Source organism: Grus americana, chromosome 3 (genome assembly GCF_028858705.1).
Source record: "Grus americana isolate bGruAme1 chromosome 3, bGruAme1.mat, whole genome shotgun sequence".
NCBI lineage: Eukaryota > Metazoa > Chordata > Aves > Gruiformes > Gruidae > Grus > Grus americana.
In genome coordinates, this window is record NC_072854.1 from 106527425 (window position 1) to 106546259 (window position 18835).

General features: G+C 39.7%; 1 protein-coding gene across 4 annotated transcripts in view; it reads right to left on the minus strand.

Moving 5' to 3' along the window:
• Positions 1 to 2042: 2042 nt before the first annotated feature.
• Positions 2043 to 18835, minus strand: part of TMEM63A (transmembrane protein 63A) — a 32535-nt gene continuing 15742 nt past the window's right edge. For 3 of the 4 annotated variants that reach the window (XM_054822841.1, XM_054822839.1, XM_054822842.1), the window contains 11 exons: positions 17514 to 17651; positions 15473 to 15626; positions 14619 to 14725; positions 12863 to 12949; positions 12171 to 12233; positions 11065 to 11227; positions 9828 to 9933; positions 7759 to 7926; positions 4166 to 4281; positions 3748 to 3810; positions 2043 to 3145 (listed from right to left, as the gene is read on the minus strand). In XM_054822841.1, coding sequence (XP_054678816.1) covers positions 2975 to 3145; positions 3748 to 3810; positions 4166 to 4281; positions 7759 to 7926; positions 9828 to 9933; positions 11065 to 11227; positions 12171 to 12233; positions 12863 to 12949; positions 14619 to 14725; positions 15473 to 15626; positions 17514 to 17651 — 1336 coding nt within the window. In that variant the 3' untranslated portion in view covers positions 2043 to 2974. The remainder of the gene's footprint in view (positions 3146 to 3747; positions 3811 to 4165; positions 4282 to 7758; positions 7927 to 9827; positions 9934 to 11064; positions 11228 to 12170; positions 12234 to 12862; positions 12950 to 14618; positions 14726 to 15472; positions 15627 to 17513; positions 17652 to 18835) is intronic. The other variant, XM_054822840.1, reaches the window with a different exon arrangement.

Below are 18835 nucleotides of genomic sequence, written 5' to 3' on the forward strand. Positions count from 1 at the left end.
GGACTCATGTTCCACCGGAGCACTGCTGGTGGTGGCTGCTGGAACACAAGGAAGGACTTAGCCAGGAGGGAGGTGGTGGGGAGGGGTTGTTCCAACTGAGCAATGCAAGGCAAGCAGCAGGCGCTGCATCTCAGCAAATATGGCTTCTGGGAGCTACGATCAGTAACTCCAGCTGGGCCATTTGCTTAGGCTTCCTGCCAGAAGATTTATAAAAAGAACAGTAAAGAACGTGCAATGGCTTTAAATATGAATTTCGCATACAGTGCGGCCAATATCCACATTTGTTGAGGCTTCCATCCCTCAGCTTTTCTCTAAGGCTCAGCAAGGAATGCAAGGAGTTTCTCCTGCTGATCTAATTTTATCCTCTCAGAGATATCTACCAGCATGAAGGAATGAATTAGAGCCAATGCAGTTTCCTAATTACTTCCAGCTCTCAGAGAGAGACCCAAAAGGTACTAGGGAAGCAAGCACAACATCGCAAAGGTGATAAACCAGCCTTTAATTTGTGCGTTGCTGTACATGGAGGTCTTGTGGTAATTTACTAATAGGTGAACCCAGCCTTTACTCAAACTAGTGCATGTCCTAATATCATAGACATTTCTATGAGTTTAAGTGAAAAAGAGTATGGTGGCAAACAAAAATGGCTACTACATAAGTGAAATATGCAGGTGGTTTCCCCATCAGACACATAAACTGGTTCCTCAAATGCCAGCAATGACTCTTTAAGCAAGATCCAACTTTCCATTACCTAGTAGGTTTTCCATATTCTGTATCCGAAGCACGTTAGCATGACTGGAAGTGGGTTTATGAAAGTTCACAGGAGAGCTGGCCCTGCCTGTACTGAATCTGTGCCAGCCACAAGGAGCTTCATTACTAAGGTTCAACAGCCTTCCAAGCACAAAAAGGAAATTCAATCACCAAAAGCGTTTTTGTCCTTCATATGACACAGAGAACCGCACAGTGAATATCAAGTCACTGTTCAAAAAAGTAAGATATACCACAGAGCATAAAAATCCCGCAGTACCAGCACTGTAAACAGGCCAAGTGTGGTAGCTGAATTATTTGTTTCCCCAATTAGTATACACATAAATGTCTACTGCTGCTGCAGACATCCATATGAGATGGGGTACTGCAGCTAGAAATTAGTTAGAACAATCAGACTTCTGATCTAATTAATACAACAGGATCTGTCTCCTCCTCCTGCCCTCATATCTGTATGAGAGACTCAGAGACAACTAAAAAAACGTGGAGTCTGTCGGGTTTTTTTTCTTGGTTTGAATACCAATCTTAAATGGCAATTTGTATCCAGGGTACACACCACCTCTAGTAATACCAAGATGGCTAAAGAAAACCCCACAACATTCAGTGTACTTACCACCTCTAGTAATACCATGATTGCTAAAATCAAAACACTCCCTGCCACAGATGCAACCCCCTGGCTAAACCACAACACTGAAGTTATAGTATAAAGAAGTCTGACACAAATCCATGGCCCCCGACTCAACAAGGCTCCTCACTTGCCTTTTAAGAACCAGGAGTAGTTATGTGTACCTTCAGCTAACAGGAGGGGCTTGTCATCAGGGTTATCAGAGCTCTGCAGGGTCCTTCTTGCAGCAGGACAGGTCTCCTGCTCAGCATTCATCCAGAGCACTGGTCTCAGTAAGCTGGAAGCAGTCCTGCAAGACACTGAACATCTGCACACACTTATTTATGGCACAAGTTCTACTCCAAACTCAAGATGTTGCTGCTTCACAGACATGCTAGAAAAGGTCAAGTTCAAGAACTAACAGTTTAATGATGAGCAGGCAAACAGAGGGCTTGGGAGGTCCAAAACTTTCTCCTACCCAGATGTCACCAAGATTCATCTCCTAGAGAAATTTAAAAGTATTCAAATCTCTCATGGGACATACTGTCATTCTAAGCCTCATGACAGCGCTCTTACGAGCAGTTCATGACAGCGATCATGCTGCGAGGCAACTAGCGAAAGAACTGTTTCAATACACAAAGAAAAAAACAAAAAAATCAATCACGACAGCATGAAATTTCTCTGAACTCAGTGTTTTATTGCTTCGTGATTATTAGTTACACTTTGACACAATGTACTTTGGAATAAATTGGCACCTACTACATAATTTAAAAACTTAGTATTATACAGCTCGTATAATTGGCACTATAGAGAAAGCCCACAGATCTGTCATTTTGACCCAAGATTAAAAGAAAGATAAAATGTTTACATCCTTTATTATTGGCAGGTGAACTTTCATTGTGGAAGGCCCTTAAAAATAGTGAACAGAAACTAACAACCTAAATGCCCTCCAAAAATATATAAAACCAGGTAAATCGCTCCCTTCTTTACACCCGTCTTTTTGCTTTGGTACTTTTAGTACCCAAGTGCACAGTAACTCCCTCATCTCCTTTAAGGAAAAAAAAAAGTAACACGGTCAAGTCTACACTGACTACTGTGGGTGACGAGGAGAGACTCCCACACACCATCCTCAGCGCCCACGCAAACAGCATTTTCATCAAAAGTGACATTGCCTCAGGATTTAACACATCCCAAGAGGTTTATAAATACTAAAGTTTTGTTGTTTTTTTTTAAAAGCAATAATTATTTTGAATAAATAAATGACAGCTGCAATAGCTGCCTTTGCTTTGGTGACCAGTTATCTATATGCAGCATAAGTTATCTTCATAAAGCAAGTGATGAGATAGCATAAGTGAAGTCCCTGAGGATCAGCATCTCTGTTCAACATGTTTGTTTCACAATGTGTGTGGACAGTGTGGAAAACAATCAGTCCCAAGGCATCTGCTTTTTAATCTCCGAGCACAGCTGCAGACCACACAACAAATTATTTCTGTACCTCTTCTGTAGGCAGGAATATGTAAATAAAACAAAATACTTAGTAGGTGGTGGCAGGGAATTAGTTCTCCTAAACCTGGACTAAGTGCTCCACCTTGTGTTAGTCCTTGGCATTCAAAGAGAACCTCTCGATGCCTGCTCAATAATTGCAGGTCCAGCAGAATAGCTTACGATTTCTTCTGCTTGTGAACTAGTGTTGTCCATGGTGCCATATGATTGCTGCTCCTTATGGGCAAGCATCGTCCTTTCTGTAGAATAAGGATGCAAAACTCGGGGGACGTACATCTGAAATCACAAGCGTTAAGGATTTTACTAGTCTCTCAAAGTATAACGTTGAGATAATTCACCCAGGATAATTTTTCCCCTCGCCACTCTTCTTTTCATCCATTTCCCATTCTTCACCTTAACACCTAAGGCCTTTCGCACCCTAATGGAGGCTTCCTGGTGCAACACTCACCTGTACTTGCAGACTGTGGCACAAAGACTCTATTTCTACCTCAGTCCTACATCCTTTTTAGTGACATGGCAGGTAAGACCTGCTACACACATCACAACTTTCAAAGTCACAAAGCAGTGGCAACTGACTGCACTTGGCAGCTGTCCAGAGGTGAGGATCAGCCTGGTGTAAGGCCCAGAACACAGTGTACAGAGCTGCTGGAAGTAGCGTGTCTCAACTACTCCTACAACATCAGCCGAAGGTACTTCTGGAACACCACCTGGGAACGGTCAAGGAGCCCAGCTGCAGAACTCTCTGGTCCCACAGGCATATGGGAAGTCCCACAGTCCATTCAGACTAATATGTCCTACACAAGCTCTTTGGTAAGCAGGATGAGAAATTAAGTTTTTCTAGGAAATGTAGAGAATATTAGTAACTCTTAACTTCTTACAGAAGATGTTGGGATGGTTGGTGCATCTGTATCATTTCCTCTTTCACATTGTGTGTCTTCTATCTGTAACCAGTAACAGGTGGGGAAAGGAAGAGAGACAATATCAAATTAGTAAGTCAAAACAATATACAGAGATCATAAGCGCCCCAAAACCTGCACAGAGAGATCTCTGTGCAGTGCTGGTGCTCTCTCCTCCTGCATACTTCTTCCATACCGCTCTTTCCTGCTAACATTGACAGACTTTCCACTGTGCCAGCCAGCCTGCCTCTACTATCAGCCCTCTTTAGCCATCTTACCGGGATGAACCTTTGTGGACAGACATTGCTAGCGAGAAGGCACAGACAACCCAGTAGGAATAGCTGGCGCTACATCAAGCACATAGGTAGGTGCTGAAAGGTGTTAGGTATCCATGGCTTACCTTATAATTCAGTGGGCTCAGGTACTTGAAACAGCCAAAACAAGTATAAGCCAAGCAAATAACAATTGTGATGTTGACAACTAGAAAGGTAAACATGGTCGTAGGTGCTTTAAAGCCTAGAAAAATATCCAGAAAATACAATATTAAAATACATAGCAGGAAAAAGAAAAACCAGCCAACCAGACCTTTATCTTCCCCATTTTCAGAAGCCTTGTGGGTTTTTTTTCCTTATAGGACTGGGTACACCACTTCCAGCCACAAACAGGAGAGCCCCATTATACACAAAGCTCATTGACTGGTAAAACTGCTGAGCAAGTTGGTTCTCCAGCTTCCCTAAACGCCAAGAAAGGTGGCTGCAATATTTGAATGATAAACAAGACTCAGAGCAATTCTTCTCCTCCTCCCTCATTCATCTATTCTGGACTCACTTCTAAAATACTGTCATTAATGATCTGTGAAATGTAATAGAATCCATTTATTAAATATCATGATGGCACCAAACTAGATGGCTTGCAAACAACCCAAAGGAAAAAAATAATAGGAAAAAAAGAAATCAAAATTACCTTGATAGATGACCCGACCCTCTTTCAAGGACAAAGAGAGCCCCACAAAACACAAACAGTAAGATGAAATTGTATGTAGGAAACTGTAACTAACTACAATTTGGAAGGAAAAATGAAATGTAGATATGAGGGATAACAAGACTGCAGCACTGCAGAATACAACTGATGATTACAAGCTGGAAAGCAGTCAATAGTGTGATGCTATCACAAAACACAGGAAGAAAAGCAAAGCAGCAAGTTTCTGGTACCTATATGAAGTTATCTGGTGCTAATGAACCTTCAACATGAGCAGCCTTGTCTGTGTAGGACACCATGATAAAATATGGACAGAACTGGGAGGAATCCAAGGAAAAGGAACAAAAGAAGAAACTGAGTAAACATGAACTAAGCTGAAAGGTAAGTTTTCCTTCAGAGACAGAAAGAGAGAAAGAGAGAGAGAGAGAGAGAGAAAACTATAGAAAAGGATATGGCTACAGCCTCTAATATGGAAAAAGTTATAATAATTACAGTGACTTATTCTTCAGGTCCACTGGGGACATATTCTGAAGAAATTAATCTCATTTTGCAGCAAAGATTATTTGAATAAGATATTGGGGGGGGGGGGGGGAAACAAGCAAACAAACAAAAAAAACCCAAACCAAAACCTAGCTGTTTCCAAGCTTCTTTAGCCAAAAGAGGCAACACCAATCCTCACATTTTTGTGGTAACCCCAGCATATGTAGTGGCATACAACAGACAAGTTTTACTTTTTAGCAGGTTATGTAAACCCTGTGCAGATCTGTTCATGAGGGCCAAAAAAAAAAAAAAACCAAACCAAAAAAACCCACACAACAAAAAAGCACACATCCTCCCCAAATGAAAAAAAAAAAGCCAACCCACAAACATGTCACTGTTCAAACCAAAAAGGGAAGTGAAAAAACCTCCCTATGGGTATTCTGGAACGTCCTTTAGAAGAGGTTGTTTTTATAAGTGTAGGTTGCATCAGTATTTACCAGCTGGTGAGGCATGTCTACACACAAGCCAATGTATGGTGTGAACCACAAGGTGAACAGCAGAGGTCAGGGAAGAAGAAATCTCCAAAGATCAGTTTTCCCTGCCCTGTGTCCTCACAACACTCCTCCCTGCCAAAAGCTCTAGAGAACACGGGACTTCAGCGACTATCCCAGGAGACAGGGGTGGAACTGCAGATACCATCGCCACCTCTGTTGCAAGAGGCCCAGTGGTGCTTTTGGTGTATGATGGATGGATGGCACGAGAGCTGAGGGAGAAAACAGCAACCGAGAAGGAAACAGATGACACCAGTACAGCCTATCACCTTCTGTATGCAGTCAAGTGATACTTGATCCTGACTAAGAGCTGGGATAGAAGTCCTTCCAGCCTTGAATTACTCTGTTTTCTCACTCATATTAATATCACTACTCTGCAACCAGGCAGAAATATCCACACCAGGCAAACCATACAAATCAATGACTAAGCAATAAAGCTTTACACACCATGAACTGATTTATTTTGCAGATAAGGGAGTACTCTCCCCCCTCCTTCCTTCTCTTTGGCACAAGAAGCAACAGTGAAATCAATGGCAATGAAATAAAAATCTCAAGTTCCTCCCTCTCAGACTCATACCACTTGGCTAGACTGCCCTGTGCACCGACAAATCACTGAACAACATCCTGGAAACAGGATCCTCTATACTGACCAAGCCAAACACGGTAATCTGGTCTGTGGTTTCCATTACTAGGTTCCATAACAAATGATGGTTTTACCACAGATGCAGAATGAGAAAACATTATTATAAAGATTTAATTTTTTGGTACACCAGGATTTCCTTCATAACAATTAAAGAGGTGCATCAACTGCTGCATGTTTGGAGATGATTCTTCTAAAGCATGCTCTAGAAATTCTACTGTTATTTTAGAGGACGTAGATTTGTTGGTCTTCCTGGTTGCAAAGCTCCAAAAATACAGGGGAAAAAAAGCAGCTCTCAAACATACAAGTAATGCAGGGACATCTGCTCAAATCCAAGGATAGCCTGAAGCAATAGTTCCGAGTGCCTCTTACATCCACAGGGAGCTGTCTCTAAAGTTAGATGATGGTCTGCCAACAATATCTTTTTTACTACTGGTATGCTAGAAAATCACAGTGCCAGCATGGTCATTTCTCATCAGTGCTATGAAAGCAGAGACAAGGGCAAAATACTATTAGATACCACGGTCCTCCTTCCCAAGAAGGGAAGCTCAACTCCTTCCAGCATCACCAGCATCCCTGTTCCATGCCAAATACTTCCTTCTACATCACGGATAAAAAGCCGGAAGCTATCATCTATCTATTCTGATATCAAAACTGTTAGTATACCACAGCCAAAGCTATCAATGCCAAATATTTGCAAAATACAGAAGGTCTCTATTTTTAAAATAAATTACATGCAAAACATGAGGTTTTAAATTACAATATGGGGAGGAGAGTCACCATCTCACTGCAGTCTTCCACATAAAGTTTGTCAGATTACGTAGAACATAGGTCTTACTAGCATTAGCCAATATTCTAGCAATTCTTTCTAAATGGCAGCTGTACAACAAAGGCAGTAGCCAATTCACGCAGGCAAATTAAACTTATGCACGGACTACACAAATGCAGGTAGTGAAGCCAGAGACCACCTTACTAGAAAGAGCTAATTCAGAATAGATTTTTTTTTTGTTTAATGGTTTTTACTGTCTGTCACTCCACTGGCCAACTGGCCAATTCAAACTCTACAGATTTAGGGAACACATGATCTCCTGTAAAATGAAGAAATACGAAGCTCCATGCTAACAGGTTTAAGTTAACATATCAGCCATCTCCATCAGATTATCTTATGCAAATTCACCTAAGCTGCAAATGTTGTGTAATTTAGAGCCATAGGTAACCACCATGACTTCCCAATTACAGAAGCAAAAAGAAAAGCCCACAAAGCCTATGAAACTTCACATGTAATTTCAGTAAGTTGGCATGAGAGGTAGCAGCAGCTTCTAGGTGGAAAAAGGTAATACTTACCTAGCCGCAAAAATGAGAAAAAATAGAGCCAGAAAAGGCAGAGAATTGGAGCTGCAAGGGCCTGATTCACAGCTGCAAAGTGCATCTTCTTCTCCAGCTTGGCAGGGAGATATGCATAGTAAAGGTTATAACGGTCAACCATGTGCTTCAGGAGTATGTATATTAAGCCTGCAAGTAAAAAAGGGAGAGCCAAGGAGAGGTTGTTGAGGACTTGATACAAAGCAACAATTCTGTGAGAAGATCTAGTGACTGAAGTCACCAAGTGACTGAAAATCTAGATACCACTGGCAGACACAGCCCAAATATGAATGGGGTACAGTTGCACGACAGCAGCCTGCTCCTAAGGTTGTTGTTTCCCCAGCCCAAGACCCCGGGGCCTCCCCATGTCCACACACTCCTCTGTGGCACCACTCGTGCTCCCAGAGAGAGCCCAGAGCTTCTCCTTAGTGCTGGCACAGGAGGCCAAGCTGGTAGGGAAGACTCAGTAACTCCTCCACCACTGTATTGGTAAGGAAGAAAGGTCTAACAGTGCCTTAACATCTCCCCCTCAGCCTTCAAAAGATTCATGACTGGATTTCAAGTTGGTTACTGCTGTGACAGCTATGAATTGTAACAGCTCTGGTATGCAGTAGCACATTCAGATATTTACAACTGTGCACAGAATGAAATAAGTAGCATGTACATTGTTACAAAATAATTGTCCACATTCTCCCAATAATAAGGTTGGTTAAAACCAGTTCTGAACAATATCTGATTTAGCTAATTATGTTCTATCTAGCTCACTAAAATTTTGGATTAGAAAAGGAAAATACCAACTATATAAAATGATTTAGTACTACTTATGCCTGATAAACAGGTTTCCAGAGTGGAAATATCTGTAGCTGCTGAAATGATTCTTTATACATAATTCTTATGACAATCCAGAATCTCTGTGAATGAAAGATGCAGTAAAATAAGACTTAGATCATGTCACAGTCACTACAGATGGACAACTGTCCACGAGTTCTAGACAGATTGCTAAGTTTCTTCCACATCCATACAGGATTTAATGGCTGATACAGGAAGAAGAAAGTAGTCAAAGCCAGATATATAGGCAACTTAAAGCAGAAATGTTAAGTTTTGTTCATGGGACAGAGATAAACCAACTGAATAAGAGAAACAGCCTAGAAAAAGGATGACTGTGACTTAGAGATCTGGAGACCTTCTCAGGGTCCTGTAGGACTGCAGCTCCATCTCACCACAAGGCAGCTGCGCTCTACCCACATGCCCCGAACTCCTGGGTAACTGTTTTCTGAGCCAGCAAATCTACCAGAGCATACAGCATTTCCTTTTCCTACCAAAGGGTGGTTATGGTGTTCACCAAGACCATGTCCCAGCAAAGCAGCCAGCACATCGTTAGGTCACATCACTGGGGTCAGGGCCATGGAGCATGCAGATGTCCATAGCACAGTGATGACTACAGCGCCTTTTCTCATTCAGGATGTGGATTTTTAGATAAATGGTTTGCAATGCAGAAGAGCTGCAGTAGTGAAAAGGATAGGTAGTTTTCCAGCCTCTTGCTACTGGTTCAACATGCTTATTTTTGTGCTTCATTTTACATACATCAATCAAACTTTAGGACAAAAGTTATTTCAAACGTGCCTAAAAGATTTTAGGATCAGAATGTCAAGTTTGGCTGCTTAAGGTAGACCTCCAGGCTAGGTACCCTCTGCAACTTGCTTCTCCCAAACCTCAAGAGATAAAAATCATCCCCTCATCCCCAAACCTACCTAAACTCCTACGCTTAATTCTTAAAAACCATCACCAGAGCTAATACACTCAAACTTGAGAAATAAAATAAGCATCTAATAGACATTAAATATACTTTCGACTTCTAAAGGCAGTACAAGAGCTAAGTAAATCACCGCCTTCTGTCCTGTTTTTCTGCAAGAAGGGAGGGAAACTTGGATCCATGTCCTAAGGATTTATCAACATTTGAACTGGAATAAGAATGCAGAACTAGGCCTTCCAAACCTCCCACATGCCCCCATCTCTCTCACACAGTGCCCACGGCTCATTGGAAAACTTACCAAATGGGACAATGATGGGACACGTAATGCTGTAGGCCATGATGACAGTGAACACACACAACATCCAGGCATACATTGCTCCAAATTCATATTCAAATGCTTGTTGCTAGGAACAAAAACAGAACACCCAAAACTCTAATGTCATCTATAAATGATGTGTCAGGAGTTAAGAATAGATTCCCTAAAGCAACAATTCACCTTCTCTTATTCTCTCCCTATGAAAGATCAGTTATTTCCCTATGAGGCATAAATGACATAACTAGAGAGATGAAGTATTATGCGTTTTAAGCATCTGTACTTACAGAAAATATGCTGCTTCTTTCATAGTCTTAAATTAATTCTTCAGGGAATCTGTTTTCATCTATGAGAAGCAACTACTTGAAACCACAAGGCAGAAAATAATTGTGCCAAAGTCAGAACCTCCATCTCACTGCAGATTCCTCTGAACCTGTTCCTTTGAACCATTCCAACCTTGTGTTGGCTTTCCCAGTAGGGAAAGCTCAAGATATCAAAGCTTTGGTGTGGTCAGTATTCCCACTTTTTCCTCCTGGGATGAGGAAATCAATATAAATCATGTCAACCAGCACAAGGGGTAATATGGTACAGTTAACAGAAGTGAATGTTTAAAAGAATCTTTCAAAAGTGGAACCCACCCACCCATAAAAAAAAGAAAAAAAAGAAAAAGAAGAACAAGGGCAGCTGTATACAGGCTTAAATTCCCATTTTAACACCTGGAATTTGACACATCATCTGGAAGATGACACATCATCTGGAAGTGAAAGTCCACCACTTAAAATGGAATACAGACAATAAGCATATATATTGCTAGGTCTATGTTCAGATGAAAGTAAGTTGTACACACCTGTAGGCTGACAGAAGAAACTAACTATAGACAGATTTGAATTTCAAAATACCTGAAATTTAGACTATAAGATAAGATCAGAGTTATCCTATAAAATCCAAATCATAAAACTCTGACTTGGAGCTAAGAAGAGAATAATACCTGAAGTTCAGAGCTTGGGTTTTGATTTTTGACCCTCTTTGACTTGAATAAATACCTCCCCGTTATTTGTGCTGCAAATGAAGGGAATATGAACCTGTCACAGATAAGTGAAACAAAGGCCAAAAAAAGACAGACAGGAGATTGATAGTTGATGGTATGAAGGATGGAGGCTTCCACTGTTTCTCATAAGGATCAGTCATTTAATTGCCTTTTGTTAAGGAGGGGCTCTAATACCTGTTTAATATTTTTCCTTTCTGCTGTGGACTTGGCCATTATCATGCGTATGGTGTAAAGGATGAGGCCAGGCAGGCGCAGCAGCTCCATCCCATTGCCAATGAAAGCAGAAGCAATCACATAGTTCACAAAGAAGGCTCCCTGGTCAGGCAAAAAGACGCATCTGCAAGGAAAGACATCAGACACTGACTGGAAAGCAGACAAGCAAACAGAACATATATATACACAATGGATCCTTTGGAAATCTCTTACCATAAAGATAAGGACTGGACACCATAAGAAGTAGCCTGAAGAGTTCCGATAATCTTACTGAAAGCGAGTACTACATAGCTGTAAGTGCAGTGAGTGTAGTATACTGTAAAAGCCTGGCTGAGTTACCATTTGGATGAGGAATACACTGTTCAGGAAAAGATGCAGCAGTCTGATGGGTGGCTGATAGCTGACAAGAACATCATTTGATGTCTGCAACGGCAACCCAAGACAAGATGAGATAAGACTGCAATAGAATAATTGTCTCTCCTAGCTTAGTAACTCCTAATTGTTGTCTTGTTACTGATGAAACAGCATTTGGAAACCTAACTATGTCCTAATAATTGCATTATATTCTTTTCCTCCAGCCACAGTCACAAAAACTTATAATAACCAGTATGTGCAAGTTTGCAAAGCTGGTGTAAAAACGATCATGTTTCTTAAAATTAAGAGTCAATGGATTTCAGAAAAAGAGAACTGCTGCAGCTGTTTGGTCTCACTGTAATCCTTGGGAAGATGCCTTGTCCATGATATGAAAACAATCCTCAGTACATTTTCTGGTCCCCTCTCACCTGCACCATATCATCCTGTCCCTTCTTGTTTTCTACAAAATTCATAAGGTTTGGGGAAAAGAACTGCCTCTTTACTGAATGCTTGCATACATTAGCTAGCAGGAAAAAAAGTATGGATTTCTTCAGAGCAAAATCACTTGCATTCTCCTCCCCTTATTCAGAAGCTCAACGTGATCCCACAGGGTTGTACCAACCCCAAGCAAATTTTAATAAACATTAACCAAGGTTAGTCAACAGCAAAAAGAGTCCCAAGTATTCCTTTAGCAAAGGGTTGCTAATACTTACTCCAGTCTAACTGCTGAATCAGATGATTCTCTGTCAAACAGCCAACGGAAAAAAAAATCAAGGCTGAAAGAAAGATGGTTAATGTAATTCAGTCTCCAACAACTTAGTACTATATAAAATGGCTTCTCTCTAAGTAGTTCAGATCAGGATAGTGGATACAGAGAATTTAATCTAATAATCTGAACACCACTTTAGCTTTATCATAGTTACTGATAGTCAAAAATAAGAAAAAAGATACAGCATCAAACAAAACAAATGCCTATTTCATACTAAAGGTTTAATGATTCATTTTTAGCAGTTATTATATAGACAGGACAAATACATCTTACCCAGTTAGCCAGGGAAACAGTCAAATACTGTAAAGGTGGAAAGAAAAGGACAACTCTAACTGAAGTATAGGACATAGTCAGGAAACTGGGTTCTCGGCTATGATGGTGAGCATGGGCAACTTTCAATTAGTCATTGATCTTACAAGGTATTAAATTTCTTTGCTAAAAGTCAGCCTTTGGAAACTTTAAGGACTATGAGGTCCTCAGATGAAAGATGATATGTTGTCATTACGCATAACCATACACACTGGAGGGAGTGGGGATACATCAACTATACCTCAACTATCAACTAGAAAACAGAAGTAAGTTGCCTCATATGACAAAGATACTCAAACATTACTCCGTCAAACTATGATTCTTTACCTGGTCAGACCAAGGGAGGGCAGAATCAATACCATGAAGATCAAAAATATGTAGACTTTATGCATCATTATTCTGTTCTCTGCAGATCTACCAACATAAGAAGTAACTGAGTAAGAAACTCATACAAAAGACTTCCACACATGAAGGATCTTGCCCAGAGAATGTCAGCACCCATCAGACTTCCGGTTTCCCTTACCATTGCTACAAGATACTCGCAAAACAAACATCTCTGAGATATTCACTAATTTGGAACAAGTAGGCTCTCAGTATCTTCTCAGGCAAAGAAAACATTTCTGAACATTAACCCAGACTCTGGATTAGCATCGCTACAGGTCTGCACCACAAGCAAGGGGATGCACGACAGTCACAGCTGGTCTCTCATCCAACGATACTCACATCTCAACAGCTTGTAAACAAACAGCTCTTCAAGTGTTATGCCACAAAGGATTAGGCAGTTCGTAAAAGGGCACCACTGCCAAGAAACCAGACGCTTAAGACAAGCTATTTGACTGTCCTTGCAAAGTGTCAAGTCTCTGGGAACAACATGACACTACTAATGGCTATAACCCCTACTACAGTAGCAGGAACATCTATCTAGTGACACGCTGTTGCCAGAAAAGTGCAGCGATTGCTATAAACAATTCAGACTGTTAAAGGTGGTATCTGATAGGGTATTAAAACCACAGAGGTTTTATTATAGGATCATGTAGCCCTTACGCACTGTGGGACGTATCAGTATAACTATATCAAGGCTTGAAATCAGATCTGTGATCACCAGTGACTTTCAAAAACTATTTCAACTGACTGAGAAGGGCTCAAAGTTCATATGCCTCATGCAACTACCAAAAAAAAAACGTTGAGAAGAGCATACAGCTTTGATGAATAAACAGTAACTTCTGGACATGATGTCTTACAAGGGAATGGTACTAAAAATTACTAGATCCAAAAAAATTGACCTTAGAATATAAAACCAAACAAAAATGGCTGCTGGCATTATGGGAAAAGATTGAGTGAAGCTGGTATTCAGTGCGCAGTATAAAGCTTTCAGCTGACTGCAGGTAAACTGGGGATGAAATCTGGTATGTCAAACTAAGCTGTGCTGAGTTCTCCAAGTTAGCAGCACATCACTGTGCTTGGCATCTCTGGAGTGCACTGGTCATATCTGAAAATCTTGCATCAAGACAACCTATGGGACCAAAGCCCAGCAGATATCTCAGATCACCACTAACAATATCCAACAGCAACCGAATTGCGCACCAAGAGTTATAACCAGACCATTTTTACCAAACAAAACAACGACAAGATGGATGCCCTTTTTATAAGCAGCATGCCAGCAGCTGGAATACTTTCTGTTGAAGGGGATTCTGGGGTTTTGTGATGTTCTCAGCCTGGAGGGCATCCAAACCCACAAGTCCCATCTTCCCAGAGTGTGATCTAGTTATGGGATCAGAGGCACTTCCCATATCCTGTTGAAGCTACACCCCCTCAGCCTCCTTATACATTGTTTTCTGATTAAATGCAAAGAGGCAGAGGGGGAAGCATAAGCAAATCATGTGGACAGATTACACTTGCTGTGTTGATTACAAATAACTTAAACTCCAAAGTGTTGGTTATAACATTAGAAAGAGACAAGAACATGACATTCCCTGCTACGAGAGGTCTGTGGATTTAAGAGTTCCATGAAAGATAAGCACTTTCTCCATTTATTTTTAGTAATTCAGCTGATAAGGCCAAAACAGAGGAAAATCTTGCTTACTTTGTCCAGTGGGACTCCAGCAAAGTTGAGTAATAGACAATTGTTGGTAGCAAAGCTGAGAAGGACCAGAGCAAGAGCGTTGGGAAAAATTGACTGACAATGGGATTCTAGTGGGGGGAAAAAAGTAAGAGTAAGTATTAAAAACATTTTAAAGCAGCTGTGGTAGAACAGAGGTTGCAATATTTTGCTTTTTGTAAATCATAGCAGGTTGGACTGTTGAAATCATATGCAAACGCAGACTTAAATGAGCAAGTGCTCAGCACTGTTGTGCAAGACAAAAAAGAAGAGTAGGACTGGGAATTAAATTTCAGGAGAGTGAAGTCTCACAAGCAGTTTTTATGTAGCTTACACTAGCTTGGGGAAGCATTTAGAATGTTTGCAGGGAGACTTTAGCTGTTGTCAAACTAGGACCAGATATATATGCCGTCCTGTTCTGAATCTAAAAGCAAAATACAACCACAACATTTTACTTCAGAGTTTAAAATCTGATTTCCCCCTTCTCAACATAAAAATCAAAATACAAGTTGAAATTCTATTTTTGGCAAAGGTTTTTGATTACAAAATTTAGGATTGTGTCAATTTGGAACGCAAATTTTTACTACAAACAAATATAACATTTATAATAAGATAAAGTTTCAGATGAAATTATTTCAGCCTACTATCAAGGAACAAAAGAGGACTAGAGACCTGATTCTGGACATATGCTTTTTAATCAGCAGTTACGTAAAACAATCCTGAGAATTCCAACTAAGTTTAGCTTATAGTCACTGTTTCATTGCCTTACTATACACTTATCAGCTTATCAACATTCTGGTCCGATACGCAGCTATATCCAAACATACGGTGATACTCACATTAAGGTAGTGAATAGGTTTAGTGACATTGAACTTATCCATGGTTGAAATGATTATGGAAGGAGTAGTAAGAAAAAACAGCACAATAAAAAGCAGCAAATTAATGCAAGCCCATCTAAACCACCATTTCAGTCCATGCACTGAAAGATTTTTCCTGAAAAAAAAAAAAAAAAAGGGACAAAAACAAGTAGTAAGCATTTACTGTTAAAAAAGATATATATATATATACTATCTGTGAAGCAACAGATGGCACTGCTTTTTCTAAATTGAGCTTTCATAGTCTCAAAGTTATATAACAAAGCACTACACAAGTTCCGGTTGCTATTAGAAATAAAGAAAACTGTGCGGCTTTTCTTGAATAATAACATAAATTGCACTTGCAGAAGAACATATTTAGTCTTTCATAACACAAACACAATGTCGAATGTAGTTATGGCTTGGGATGAAACACTTCCACTGTTTAATAATACGGAAGTACTAAGCAAAGTTAGAACAAGAAGAGACAGATAGAAGAAGATACAGAGAATTTCTGCAAGGAGAATAGCTATTAGAGGCAGAATCTACCAAGAAACTGTGATTTTAAAATATAAGTAAAAAACTTTGCATCCTTTCCTGCCATATTAAAAGAACAATCACAGGTCTTAAGCAGGTAAAGTTCTTAAATGTTATCTGAAATGGTTCCCAAAGGGACTGGAATGATTTGAACCCCAGCCACAGCCAAGTATTTAGAACAGACAAAATGAGGATAGAGACTCAGTAACATTCCCAGTTACGACAACTCTTTTTGTGAACCTAGGTAAGTAACCTGGCAAATCCCTGAGCCTCCTCTTCCTCAAAGGCAAGGGGAGGGGGGAAAAAACAAAACAAAACAAAACAAAAAAAACCCCACCAAAACCCCACCATCTTCTCCTCTCAGAGATGTTTAGAAAAGCTTTGTAAGTGGTTCAACCCACTGATTATTTACTGTGTCTATAAGACAGTGCTTGAAAAAAGGAAGATTAAATGAAGCACACAAGCATGCAAGAACCCTTTCATGAAAAAGGCAGATTAAACTGACCCTACTTGGAAAGCAGCTTGCAAGAGATTTTTAATTCACATCTCAAAATAACACAGCTGCAAAAGACACAGCTAAGAATCATGGTTGTTTGCTTTATGGTTAAAGATTCTGTACTTTATTCCCCACCACAGAACTGTAGTTCTAGAGGAAACATCTCAATTATTAGAAATAAATGCCATAGTCAACCATAAAATTAATTTTCTATTAAAATCATTAGGAAAAAAATATTGTGGGTTTTTTTAAAGTTATATACAGGTAAAATACAGTAACTTGTGCATGTTTGTGTCTCACTTGCAGTTTTGGTTTGGGCAATGGAAGTTTCACAACAATTTTACTGTCATATGACCAGAGGAGTATACTGATCCAACCCTAACTTACTTGCAAAGCAATTGGAAAATTTTTAGTCATTTTTAGCCTATAACCATGACAGAAAGTAGCACAGAAACAGTTTCATTCAAAAAGCATTTATCTATTTTCTGACACTCTCCTGTAAGTGGTGGGTAAAATCCTGGAAATTTAATGGGTCAATAAAAAGATGCGAGAAGACAGACTGTAGTTCAGAGTGGATCAAGTTATACTTGTCACATGGCAACTTAAAAAAAATAGACATACTTGGAGAATACTCAGCACTAACACCAAGTTGCTTTCCTCACATCTCAACAGTAGATACGCATTAACCTCAAAAAATGGAAACACTGAGGCACAGACATTAATAAGCTGATTTTTTTTTTTTAATTTTTTTTGTTAAAAGTTAACAGGAACTGCAGGTACCAGAACTTTGGAGTGGTAAAACTCTAGTCAGCCTCTGGGAGGCCTCCCCACTGTCAATGACGAACACCAGTAATGGAAATAAAGATGCAGATTAGCCACATCCAAATGCTACAAAAAGCCTTAGTTTAGGGTAAAGAAAAACGTACTCAGCCCCCTTCTCCCATTCTAAACCTACACTATCAGAAATAAATGGATGTAAGACAGGAATCTTACCAACAAATATTCTCAGGATAAGGAGCGTATGTAACCTCCCAGTTTGATACACACAGGTCCCTGCTGTAGGACGATGGCTGGGGTTCTCCTTTACACTTAATACTCTGACATTTGCAGGCATTGAAGTCCTTAAGGATACTGTAAGGAAGAAAAAGAGGAGGATTTTTCCAAATTTTTACACCTGAAAATGCTGCATATGTAATGAGAAAGACTGGGAATAGAGATAAAGGTACAATAATGTAACATTATACTATGCATGTAATGACCATCATCTAAACAGTTACTGCCACAGGTCTTTGAGATCTGACAAATCTGGAAACAAAGCACAGTCTTGATTTGAACTGTTCAGTGCTTCTACCAACACGAAGAACAACGCTAACTCATATTAAAAATCTATTAAAAAAAATAAATCAAAGCCAGAGAGCATTAGAAATAATAAAAATAAAGGCAGGCAGATCCCCAAACATCTCTTTATGTAATTACAGCTGTTTTCAAATCAAAGCAAACTAAAGGATTAGTCTGCACTCTCATTTCATTACATTAGTATCAAAACTAGCCAATTTTGCCTTGAGTACCAATTCTCAGAAAATTTTTTATTGTGCTGGTATTCTCACAATTCAAAATATTACTTTCACCCACTCCTAAAATAATCACAGTACTTAATTTTATCTTCTAATATTATGAGTTGATTGACAATCAATGTATTTAAACAAAATGTAAACACACAGAGAATAAATGCTTTCAAAGATTTCTCAAAACACAGCAACAGAAGTGCTAGGCATATATTCAGAGCCAGTACAACTGTGTGTGTGTGTTGCTGTGTAAAAAGTTCCACTCCAGATAAGCTCTATTACACTAGCGTGGAAACAATATATATTGTATTTGAACAGGTACATTCTAAAATTCCTGAACATGCTTGTTTCTCGGTTGTGCTCTTAACAAAGAAAACAGAGAAACACATGCACAAACACCAAACAAACAAAAATAAGCTCTAAAACCCAGATCTTTACCTTACCAGAATTCAAGTAATGATGTCAAATTGCCAGCATCTTGCAGCAGCAAGTATTTAAAAAGTTAATTATATTTTGACAGTTTATTTTTAAAAATACATGCAGAGCAAACTTCAGCACTACTGGCCATACTACCAAGCACCATCGTTAACCAAGCTTCTACAACCACATGACTCCGTGAACTCCAGTCTTGGCTTCCTGTTTCTCCCATCCTATTTCAGGGCTCTGTGGAGCAGACCCCACTAAGGGCACCAAATAACTTTCTAATTTGATAGTAGCCTCAGCTTCATATGTAATCTAATTTAATTTTCC